This window comes from Mixophyes fleayi, chromosome 8 (assembly GCF_038048845.1).
Source record: "Mixophyes fleayi isolate aMixFle1 chromosome 8, aMixFle1.hap1, whole genome shotgun sequence".
Taxonomy (NCBI): domain Eukaryota; kingdom Metazoa; phylum Chordata; class Amphibia; order Anura; family Limnodynastidae; genus Mixophyes; species Mixophyes fleayi.
Genome location: NC_134409.1, coordinates 131,408,168 through 131,420,555, shown reverse-complemented (window position 1 = coordinate 131,420,555; position 12,388 = coordinate 131,408,168). Strand labels below are relative to the sequence as shown.

The 12,388-nt window shown below is 45.0% G+C and overlaps 1 protein-coding gene across 5 annotated transcripts in view; it reads left to right on the top strand.

Moving 5' to 3' along the window:
- The window catches only part of LOC142099746 (rab GDP dissociation inhibitor beta-like), a 118,298-nt gene extending 107,826 nt beyond the window's left edge, over positions 1-10,472 (top strand). For all 5 annotated transcript variants that reach the window (XM_075183587.1, XM_075183588.1, XM_075183585.1 and 2 more), the window contains one exon: positions 9,598-10,472. In XM_075183587.1, coding sequence (XP_075039688.1) covers positions 9,598-9,750 — 153 coding nt within the window. In that variant the 3' untranslated portion in view covers positions 9,751-10,472. The remainder of the gene's footprint in view (positions 1-9,597) is intronic.
- The last annotated feature ends 1,916 nt before the right edge of the window (positions 10,473-12,388 follow it).

Below are 12,388 nucleotides of genomic sequence, written 5' to 3'. Positions count from 1 at the left end.
TTTCGTCATTCTCAGACTCTGCGGCTGTTTTTTTTGTTTGTTTGATGTTCTTTCAAGTATTCCTCCGTATCTCCTAATAATCTTATATGTCTGGGGAGATGTCACGGGCACTAGGAGTCTTTACCCAGGGATCACCAGGTGATAGGCTTACCAGAGCAGTATAGGTGGTAATATGGTACTCTGGTAGCAGGGTGATCACGGAACAGGAAATAGCAGATGATGAGATGCTCAGGAAAGTCTATGACTAGCAGCACTGGCAATATGGAGGTAGTAATACACGAGGAACTGTATGGACAAAGGACACGTGAAGGTAGTCAGTGGTCTGCGGTAGCAAGTTGTACCACTGCTATAATGAGGAGGAATGTCCAACAGAAACGAGGAGGTGATGAGAGTCAGCGGTCTGCGGATAGCAAGTTGTACCGCTGTCTGAGTGAAGGAATGGAATCCAAGTGGAGGTATCCGGGGAGTCAGTGGTCTGCGTTAGCAAGTTGTACCACTGCTATGTGAGGAGATACTGGAACAGGTGAAACTGTAAACAGGAGTCAGTGGTCTGCCACTAGCAAGTTGTACCACTGAATATATATGTGAGGAGGTGCACGGGGAGAGACTGCAACACAATATATACACGGGCACCTTGACTTTGATCCACAGTAATATGCACAATATAAATGTATAAATGACTGAACAACACTGCCAATATAGAAAGTCTCTTGAAGTAATCCAGCATGAGATAACACAGTCAATGATGGCAGTAGAGTCAGCAGATAGTACACTCCAGAGGAGAACCAACACAGTCCAGCAAGGTATGCAATACACAGCACAGTCAATGGGAAGTATGCATACCGTGGTTCAGGAGAAGGCAGTCAGACAGGAGTGCAGAGATACCTGAAGGGCAGGAGGCCAGCAGGATACAAGTCCCTGGATGGGTGAAGCGGGGGTCTAACAGGTGCAGCGCACAGGTAGGTAGACCAGCAGGGAGCACAGGAAGGCGTGGAGAGCGGATCAGCAGTAGATGGATGAGTAGCGCTGAGAAGTAACAGCAGCGGGTCTCTGCGGGAACACGGAGGTAACCAATAGCAACCAGCAGGTGCAGTAACGATGGGACCCCGGAGCAGAGTTGAACTGGAACAGATGATCACGGAGAGTAGCGGGTAGCAATAGTGGCAGCAGACTCAAGGAAACACGGTAGAGTTGACAAGGACTGAAGACTGAAGCGCACAGAGGCAGCGGATAGGAATCAGCTAGCAGTCACGATGATGAAACACAGACGAGTTGCAGGTTGAAGACTGTAGTGCACGGAGGCAGCGGATAGGAATCAGCCAAACAGTCACGATGATGAAACACAGACGAGTTGCAGGTTGAAGGCTGTAGTGCACGGAGGCAGCGGATAGGAATCAGCTGGCAGTCACAATCATGAACAGGTGAGTGGATGTGGTTGAAGCCTGTAGTGCACGGAGGCAGCGGATAGGCATCAGCTAACAGTCCCAATGATAAATGGTAGAGTTGAAGTGATTAGAAGACTGTAGTGCACGGAGGCAGCGGATAGGAATCAGCTCACAGTCACGATGATACAGTAGATGGTAGAAGTGGTATGGAAACCACAGTAGTAGAAGTGGTTTGGAAACCACAGAGGTAGAAGTGGTTTGGAAACCACAGGAATCAGCAGGGCTGAATAAACAAGGAAACACAGGAACACCTTCAGAGGCTCATGGGGAATGAGACTCCAAGATCAGGCAACGTGGTGTTGACCACAGGTGCTTAATATAGGGAGGTTGCCTGATCTGCCAATTAAGTTAAAGGAACATACACTGAAGGTTTGGAAAGGGCTGCGCATGCGCAGTCCCTCAGGATAGAGGACGTCCACGGTTCCTAATAGTCCGGGAAGAAGCACTCACAGTCCGGTGAGTGACAGTACCCCCCCTTTTAAAGGTGGGCACAGAACGCCTGGAACCGGGCTTGTCCGGATTTTTGGAATAAAACTTCTTCAGAAGGGCAGGAGCATTAAGATCTTCAGCTTTGATCCATGAACGCTCTTCAGGACCAAAGCCCTTCCAATGAACGAGGAAACGGAGGACTCCTCGCGAAATTTTTGCATCCAATACCTCAGTAATCTCGAAATCCTCCTCCTGATGAACTTGAACTGGCTGCGGTGCTGAGGGAGGAGTCGAGAAACGATTGATAATAAGAGGTTTGAGTAAGGACACATGGAAGGCATTGGAAATCCGAAGATTCTTAGGAAGAAGAAGTTTAACACATACTGGATTGATAACTTGAATGATCCTATATGGACCAATAAAACGAGGGGCGAATTTCATAGATGGAACCTTCAAACGAATATTTTTGGTAGATAACCAAACCCGATCTCCAATTTTTAGTGGTGGAATAGCCCGCCTCTTCTTATCTGCGAAAGACTTATATTTGTTAGATGTCTTCTTTAAACAGGTTTTGACCTGAGACCAGATATTTTTGAAGGTCTGACAAGCAGTCTCCACAGCAGGAACTTGGGTGGGTGGGAGGGCAGGAAATTCCGGAAAAGACGGATGGTGACCGTAAACCACAAAGAATGGAGTTTTGGATGATGACTCATGGTACATGTTGTTATGGGCGAATTCAGCCCAAGGGAGCAATTCTACCCAGTTGTCTTGGTTGGCTGAAGAGAACATCCTAATAAAAGTCTCAAGATCTTGATTGACTCGTTCCGTTTGTCCGTTAGATTGCGGATGGTAAGACGATGAGAGTGCTAATCGTATGCCCAAGGTTTTACAAAGGGCCCGCCAGAATCTGGAAACGAATTGTACTCCTCTATCCGACACAATCTCAGACGGACATCCATGGATGCGGAAGATTTCTTTAATGAAATGTTCAGCCAGAGTAGACGAGGAAGGTAAACCGGACAGAGGGACGAAATGGGCCATCTTCGAAAATCTGTCTACCACTACCCAAATAGTATTGTGATTCTTACTTGGTGGCAAATCAGTAACGAAATCCATACTAATATGGGTCCAAGGCTTGGACGGAATGGGTAGTGGTCGCAGCAACCCTGCTGGAGTTCTGCGGGAGGATTTGAACTGAGAACATAAATCACAGGAAGCAATAAACTCTTTGACGTCTCTCCTCATTGAAGGCCACCAGTAACTACGAGAGAGAATCTCAAAGGTCTTGTGTTCACCGGCGTGTCCAGAAAAACGAGAGGCATGGAACCACGAAAGGATTTTCCTCCTCAGAGTAGGAGGCACGAGGGTCTTCCCAAATGGTAGCATTTTGGTGGATGAAGCAGCCAGAGAAATACATTTGGGGTCTAGAATAGCATGGTTGGGAACCTCTTCTACATCAGAGGACGTCACCAAAGCTCGAGATAGAGCGTCAGCTTTCTTGTTCTTAGCGGCTGGTTTGAAGGTTATAATTAATTCAAAACGGGAAAAGAAAAGAGACCATCTTGCTTGACGAGGGTTCAAGCATTGAGCAGATTGCAAATATGACAAGTTCTTATGATCCGTGAAGATCGTCACCGGATGGCGAGCTCCTTCCAACAAGTATCTCCATTCCTCTAATGCAGCTTTGATGGCCAGCAACTCCTTGTCCCCGATAGTATAATTTTTCTCTGCGGGCAGAAGGCCCCGAGAGTAGAAGGCACAAGGATGTAATTTTTGTTGCTCCGAGCGTTGGGAGAGAATAGCTCCTAAGCCCACATTAGAGGCATCTACTTCTAGGAAGAAGGGGAGTGTCACATCAGGCTGTCGCAGAATGGGAGCAGACGAGAAGGCCTCTTTGAGGATTTGAAAGGCTTGGAGAGCCTCAGATGACCATTGCTTAGTATTAGCCCCTTTCCGAGTTAGGGCCACAATGGGAGATGCAATGGATGAAAAGTCTTGAATGAAGCGTCTATAGTAATTGGCAAAACCTAAGAAACGCTGGATGGCACGAAGAGTAGTTGGCTGAGGCCAATGTAGTACAGCATTTACTTTGTCTGGATCCATCTTCAGGCCAACTCCGGAAACTATATACCCCAAGAATGGAATCTGGGGTAACTCGAATGAACATTTTTCCAATTTACAGAACAACGAGTTTTTCCGTAGTCTGGAGAGGACCTCTGCCACATGTTGGTGATGAGAAGGCAGGTCCTGTGAGAAGATCAATATGTCGTCTAGGTAGACAACGACACATACATATAATAAGTCCCGAAAGATCTCATTGATGAAACCCTGGAAAACAGCGGGGGCATTACACAGCCCGAAGGGCATTACTAAATATTCGTAATGCCCATCTCTGGTGTTAAACGCGGTCTTCCATTCGTCACCGGAACGGATTCTAATTAAATTGTAGGCACCACGAAGATCCAACTTAGTAAATATCCGAGCTCCCTTGATGCGATCAAATAGCTCAGTGATCAGCGGAATGGGATACCGATTCTTGATAGTAATGGCGTTGAGTCCACGAAAATCTATACAAGGGCGTAATGATCCATCCTTCTTTTTGACGAAGAAGAACCCAGCTCCAGCGGGAGAGGTGGAAGGTCGAATGAACCCACGCTGGAGATTCTCCTGTATGTACTCAGATGTGGCTTGAGTTTCAGGTAACGAGAGAGGATAGACCCGACCCCTGGGAGGAGTCTTGCCAGGTAGAAGGTCGATCGGACAATCCCAAGAACGATGAGGAGGAAGACGTTCAGACTGAGCTTTATCAAACACATCGGCAAATGAAGCATACTGAGGAGGGAGTCCCGGGGAGGAAGATGAGATGGAAGATCGCTGTACTTTAAGAGGAATAACTTGAGAGAGACAACGATGGTGACATTCAGACCCCCAAGACGTAACTTGAGGGGTGCGCCAGTCAATCTGGGGAGAGTGACATTGAAGCCATGGAAGGCCTAAGACAATCGGACTTGTCGTAACTGGAAGAATTAAAAACGAAATTTCTTCATGGTGTAGTACACCAATCTGAAGGGTTACTGGAGACGTACTCTGGGTGATGAGACCATTGATGAGGCGTGATCCATCTATAGCCGTCACAGTAATGGGTGTTTTTAAAGTGATCACTGGTAGGGACCATTGATTCACTAGTGATTTAGAAATGAAATTTCCTGCTGCTCCAGAATCAATCAATGCCTGTGACTCAAAGGATTTAGTAGCAAAGGAAATCGTAACATCAAAAGCGCAGACTTTAGATTTCATAGAAAATGGAGAGGACTCCAGGGACCCTAACTTCACCTCTCCAGAACTAGTTAGGGCCTGGCATTTCCCGATCTCTTAGGGCAAGAGCTGAGCATATGCGTGGAATCAGCACAATAGATACAGAGTCTATTCTTTACTCTTCGTTTCCTTTCCTCTGAAGATAATTTGGAACGTCCTATCTCCATGGGAATCACAGAAGGTGAAACTGGACGAAATTGAGGGTTTAAACGAAGAGGTGCTTTAGCAGAAGTTGTTTTCTCAGATTCTCTTTCACGAAATCTCATGTCTACACGATGGCAAAGAGAGATCAAATCTTCTAGTGACGAAGGAAGCTCTTGGGTAGTCAGTGCATCTTTAATTTTATCGGAGAGCCCCTGCCAGAAGGCGGCAACTAATGCTTCAGTATTCCACTGAAGTTCAGAGGCTAAGATCCTAAATTGAATGACATACTGTCCTACTGTATGGGAGCCTTGTCGCAAACGAAGAATGCTGGAAGCAGCGGAGGTCACACGACCTGGTTCATCGAACACACTTCGGAACGTGGAAATGAATTTGGCACTATCTTGTAGAATTGGATCGTTTCTTTCCCACAGAGGGGAGGCCCAAGCCAGGGCTTGTCCAGAAAACAATGAGATAAGATAGGCCACTCTGGAACGATGGGTAGAAAAATTTTGAGGTTGGAGTTCAAAATGGACTGAACATTGGTTAAGGAAACCTCTACAAGTTTTGGGGTCCCCGTCATATTTTGACGGAGTAGGCAGGTGAAGCGTAGGAGCTGTAGACACCTGGGATGGCACTGGGGAAACGGAGGAAAGCACAGGAGCTTCAATACTAGCTGTAACAGTCTGTCCAGATGTTCCTTGGGAGGTTAACGATTGGTAACATTGAAGTAACAGCTGTTGGCGAGCATCCTGTTGCTCCACACGGCTGACCAGATGCTGCAGCATCTCTTTAGCGGTAGGTTCCGTATCTGGGTCTGTCATGGCCTGATCTTACTGTCACGGGCACTAGGAGTCTTTACCCAGGGATCACCAGGTGATAGGCTTACCAGAGCAGTATAGGTGGTAATATGGTACTCTGGTAGCAGGGTGATCACGGAACAGGAAATAGCAGATGATGAGATGCTCAGGAAAGTCTATGACTAGCAGCACTGGCAATATGGAGGTAGTAATACACGAGGAACTGTATGGACAAAGGACACGTGAAGGTAGTCAGTGGTCTGCGGTAGCAAGTTGTACCACTGCTATAATGAGGAGGAATGTCCAACAGAAACGAGGAGGTGATGAGAGTCAGCGGTCTGCGGATAGCAAGTTGTACCGCTGTCTGAGTGAAGGAATGGAATCCAAGTGGAGGTATCCGGGGAGTCAGTGGTCTGCGTTAGCAAGTTGTACCACTGCTATGTGAGGAGATACTGGAACAGGTGAAACTGTAAACAGGAGTCAGTGGTCTGCCACTAGCAAGTTGTACCACTGAATATATATGTGAGGAGGTGCACGGGGAGAGACTGCAACACAATATATACACGGGCACCTTGACTTTGATCCACAGTAATATGCACAATATAAATGTATAAATGACTGAACAACACTGCCAATATAGAAAGTCTCTTGAAGTAATCCAGCATGAGATAACACAGTCAATGATGGCAGTAGAGTCAGCAGATAGTACACTCCAGAGGAGAACCAACACAGTCCAGCAAGGTATGCAATACACAGCACAGTCAATGGGAAGTATGCATACCGTGGTTCAGGAGAAGGCAGTCAGACAGGAGTGCAGAGATACCTGAAGGGCAGGAGGCCAGCAGGATACAAGTCCCTGGATGGGTGAAGCGGGGGTCTAACAGGTGCAGCGCACAGGTAGGTAGACCAGCAGGGAGCACAGGAAGGCGTGGAGAGCGGATCAGCAGTAGATGGATGAGTAGCGCTGAGAAGTAACAGCAGCGGGTCTCTGCGGGAACACGGAGGTAACCAATAGCAACCAGCAGGTGCAGTAACGATGGGACCCCGGAGCAGAGTTGAACTGGAACAGATGATCACGGAGAGTAGCGGGTAGCAATAGTGGCAGCAGACTCAAGGAAACACGGTAGAGTTGACAAGGACTGAAGACTGAAGCGCACAGAGGCAGCGGATAGGAATCAGCTAGCAGTCACGATGATGAAACACAGACGAGTTGCAGGTTGAAGACTGTAGTGCACGGAGGCAGCGGATAGGAATCAGCCAAACAGTCACGATGATGAAACACAGACGAGTTGCAGGTTGAAGGCTGTAGTGCACGGAGGCAGCGGATAGGAATCAGCTGGCAGTCACAATCATGAACAGGTGAGTGGATGTGGTTGAAGCCTGTAGTGCACGGAGGCAGCGGATAGGCATCAGCTAACAGTCCCAATGATAAATGGTAGAGTTGAAGTGATTAGAAGACTGTAGTGCACGGAGGCAGCGGATAGGAATCAGCTCACAGTCACGATGATACAGTAGATGGTAGAAGTGGTATGGAAACCACAGTAGTAGAAGTGGTTTGGAAACCACAGAGGTAGAAGTGGTTTGGAAACCACAGGAATCAGCAGGGCTGAATAAACAAGGAAACACAGGAACACCTTCAGAGGCTCATGGGGAATGAGACTCCAAGATCAGGCAACGTGGTGTTGACCACAGGTGCTTAATATAGGGAGGTTGCCTGATCTGCCAATTAAGTTAAAGGAACATACACTGAAGGTTTGGAAAGGGCTGCGCATGCGCAGTCCCTCAGGATAGAGGACGTCCACGGTTCCTAATAGTCCGGGAAGAAGCACTCACAGTCCGGTGAGTGACAGGAGACTGGATCCACATGCTTCCTCTTACTGGTGGCTTTCCTGGGAGCTTCCTGGCTCTGAGCAGATGGATCTGTAGCTGTTACTGATAAGACAACCAGAGCCACAGGGAGGAATCTTGGGCCTCTGTTTGGCTTGTTCTTCGGGGTCTCTTTAGATTGCAAGTGCAGCCTTGGCAAAGCCGTTGCTGGGTGTGCTGCCCGTAGACCAAAGCTTGTCTGATATCCTTTATCTCTGTCCAGTTTAGGTTATCACATCACTCCTGGCATTGGCTACCGGGTTTGGTTTTGACCATTTGCTGTCAGTCTGTATGACAATTCTGCTGTTGCGGCTCTTTCCCTTGGGTACTATGTCTATCTCGCTATGTCCATATACTCCAAAAACATACTGGTAGGTTAATTGGCTGCAATCAAAAATTGACCCTAGTCTCTGTCTGTCTCCCTCTCTGTCTGTCTTTGTGTGAGTGTGTGTATATATTAGGGAATTTAGACTGTAAGCTCCAATGGGGCAGGGACTGATGTGAATGAGTTCTCTGTACAGCGCTGCGGAATTAGTGGCGCTATATAAATAAATGATGATGATGATGATCCCTCTCTGAACAATTGACCATTCTGTCCTCTGACCTTAGTTACTGCTTCTGGTCTCCGTTCTCCTTTAGTTATTGGTCAGTGGTACCCTATTGGTCATTACACTTAATAAGAATGATTTCACCCATTTGTAGTCACAGTAGGCATGGCATCACCCAAGGGTCCCCCGATCATTCTCAAGCTTGCCCCTGGCAACCATGGGCTAGGTGACTAATTTTATATAGAAGCTGGGCTTTTTCCAGTAATCGAGGACAGTACGTGTGACTCTTTCTGTTCCAATGTCGATGGTTTTATGATGTCAAACGGCAACAAAGCTGAAAGAGTACCAGCAGCATCTCCACTCCTTCCCAAATAGTCACAAGTGCAGGTACAGAATATTGGGAAGACCCAGGGTTGGCTCAAGGAAAATAAGAATGTCCCGCCAATAATCCTGAGTTTTAGGGCAAGATTAGGCTGAATGGAAAAAGCATTTGGCTTTGCATAGATATGAGGTAACAAGGCCCATTATATAAAGACTTATTGGGGTCTATTCATTAAATGGGTGTTTATTCCAATGATAGGACTTCTCTGTGTCTATCAAGGCTACCACCATCCTGCAAAGCATTGGGAAGCCTATTTAACAAGGATAATGGTGGTACATGTACCGTGGCAATCCACCTTACTCTAAGGGCCTCAATCTGCATCATTCTGTCTCTTGCTCAGATAACAGCTTACTGTAAAGCTTGTACGATATTGTTTCTGTCGGGGTCACTCCAATGTCACATTACCACCAAACAATGGCGATACCCACTCCTCCATAGGTAGATTGAATAATAATATGAACGGTGGACAGGGCCCTAGGGTGGATTGGATCCTGCAGCAATTCCTCAAATGTAGATTGTAACTTGCAAATTGCAACTAAATTTCATGCTGTATTTAAAAATATCTGAAGATCATATTAGGCTGAAAGTGAAAGTATTGACACACGTCAGATATTCTACAAAGAACATTGTGAAACAATTACAGCAATGGCTATTCCTTTGTCTTTCTGCAGATTTTTATCTCTCGATCCTACGACGCCACCACCCACTTTGAGACAACCTGCGATGACATTAAAGACATCTTCCAAAGGATGACAGGTGCCACGCTGGACTTCAAAGACATGTGGAGTGCAAACTCGGAGACAGAACAAGCGGCCACACAGTGACTTTATTCCCATTGACATCTCCATTTGAATATTTAATATTTGTATTTGTTCCACTGCCTTTATTGCACTCCATCTTCAATTTTATGTGGATGTTTTGTAAATGTCTTCCTTGCTTTTGGGGCAGTTTCATGGCTCTAAGTTTTTTTTTTTACATAGCAAATCAGCTGTCACGCATCAGATGTGTCATACTTCTTGCTTAAAAACTCATCCTGTTGTGTTTTAAAACTTTCATTAAATCGGATAAGTTTTGGCTGATATCTAACTATGTCTGTACTGCATCGCAACCTGTTAAGATTGATGGCAGCTGTAGTCTAAAGCGTACCTATCCCCTGCAGAGAAGCAGTTGTTTCATGGACTAAAGCAGTATTCATGGGGACTCAGTCTGTCAATTTAAGAGGAACTAGTGACATCCTTAAGGCAGAAGGCACAAAATGGCTGCCAAATGTGTAGCCCAGTGCATTCTGGGAAATGCCATGCCTTACAGGGAATACAGGGTTTGAGACCTATGACAAAGTCATGTTGTGTTTGAATTTGCTTTTCTTTTCTTCTTGTAACATATGATTGTCATTTAGGCCACCAAAAAAAACTTGTCAGGTTACTTTTATATGTTATCAAAGTGTGTCATTAAAAATATTGCGATTTTGTTATGTTTCCTTACATGCTGTTGTCACTTAGAGCAATTTAAAATCAAATAAAGTGCCAGGGATACACTTATTATTTTTTTTATCTTCTAATCATTGTTTCTATTATTTAAAAACAATGTTTATAACAACAACATTAGGTGCCAATTTTACCTATTACTTTGGCTTTTATTTTGTAAAAATAACCCCTACCCTCTCTCTAATTGTTGGTCAGGTATAACATAGTGTGGTTTGTGTGTTTCCACATTAGTGGAGGGATAATATGGTACTAATATGTAAATATTATATATATTTGTTATATCTACACTTAGGAGTGGTTGATTGCAAGGCTTAAAACTGCATTACCACCTATGGAAATAAAAATGGATTCCTGCACCAGTCTTAATGCAGCATTGTAAAAACCGGTCTGATCATTGAACTTTAAGCAATAGACATCTAGGGCCTGATTCATTAAGGATCTTAAATGAAGAGGATTCTTATTTCAGTCTCCTGGATAAAACCATGTTACATTGCAATGGGTGCAAATTAGTAAAATTAGTATTCTGTTTTGCACATAAGTTAAATACTGCCTGTTTTTTCATGTAGCACACAAATACTTGATAGCTTATTTGTACACTGAAATTTAAAGTTGATATTTGTGTGCTACATGAAAAAACAGTTAGTATTTAACTTGTGTGCAAAACAGAACACTCATTTGCACCCCTTGCATTGTAACATGGTTCTGTCCAGGAGTCTCAAATAAGAATCCTCTTCATTTAAGATCCTTAATAAATCAGGCCCCTAGTCACTAAGGAGTTAATGTCAAAATTTGCGCAGTGGGATAAACATAAGAGCTGATAGCGTTGAGCAACTTCTGATTACCCAGAGCTGACCTTTAAGGAAAGAACCATTATATTATATATTATTATAATAAAACCTGAGGTACAACTCCTCAACATATGCTTTCAGGTTTATTTTCAATTTAGACCACACAATGGAAGATCTGATTGCCTTGATCTAAGGCCAACTTGGCCACGTTTATGGGTCTCACAGCACAGATCTGCTTGTTTTCTGTTCGGCCATATGGCTGCACACACTATGCAATGGTCAGACAATTAAGGACTTTTCTTGTGCTTTTTCCTGATTTCCAAATTTTTTTCTGAATGAAGCTCTAATTGGGAAAAAGTGTAATAAATGTTTAACATCCCCGAGCTCCATTACTTCCTATGGCAACGTGCATGTTATATTGACACGGACAGTGAAAATCGGACATCGCACCAAAGTGCAAAAAGTTTGCTCAACATCACTGGAATATCCATGGAGATTAATGTGTAACTGTGAACAAAGGTATACTATAAAAATGAAATATATATATATTTTACTTGGAAAGTCCTAGTATGAATTTCTGTCAGAATAGAATTAGTACGAGCATTCTACATCTGTATTTAATGCAGGGCTGTCTTAATAGCATTATAGGCCCACAGGCAAAGCAGTGCACTGGGGTTCTACCTTCACAACCATGATGACACTGTGCCCTTAATTTTAGACAATACCCCCCCCCCCCTGTCCTTTTGAGGTGCTTAGTCCACCTTATCGTTTTAATAAAGAAGAGGGTTTGAAGGTTCTGAATAAATCTCCAGCAATAATATACTGAAAAGTTGTCCAGCCCATGGGGCCCCTGTGCTTGTAAAGTCCCTGGGCAACTGCCCAGAATGCCCATGCGTTAAGATGGCTCTGATTTAATGCAGTACTTAAGAGTGTAGCACTTTAAAAATCATAGCTTCAACTTCCCATTGCATGTGGCTCTAAAGTGGCTATGGAACTAAAAGTCCCGGCATATCTTGATACAAGAGCTTACTTCATACTTGCCAACTTTTCCTCCTTGGCTTCAGGGAGATCCCAGGGGAGGTGGGCGTGCAGGGGCATTAAGCCCTGTCCCCACTTATATACTGTGGGGTCGAGAACCGTGAGGTTGCCCTGCTCTCCCGGGAGGTTGCCCTGCTCTCCCGGGAGGTCTC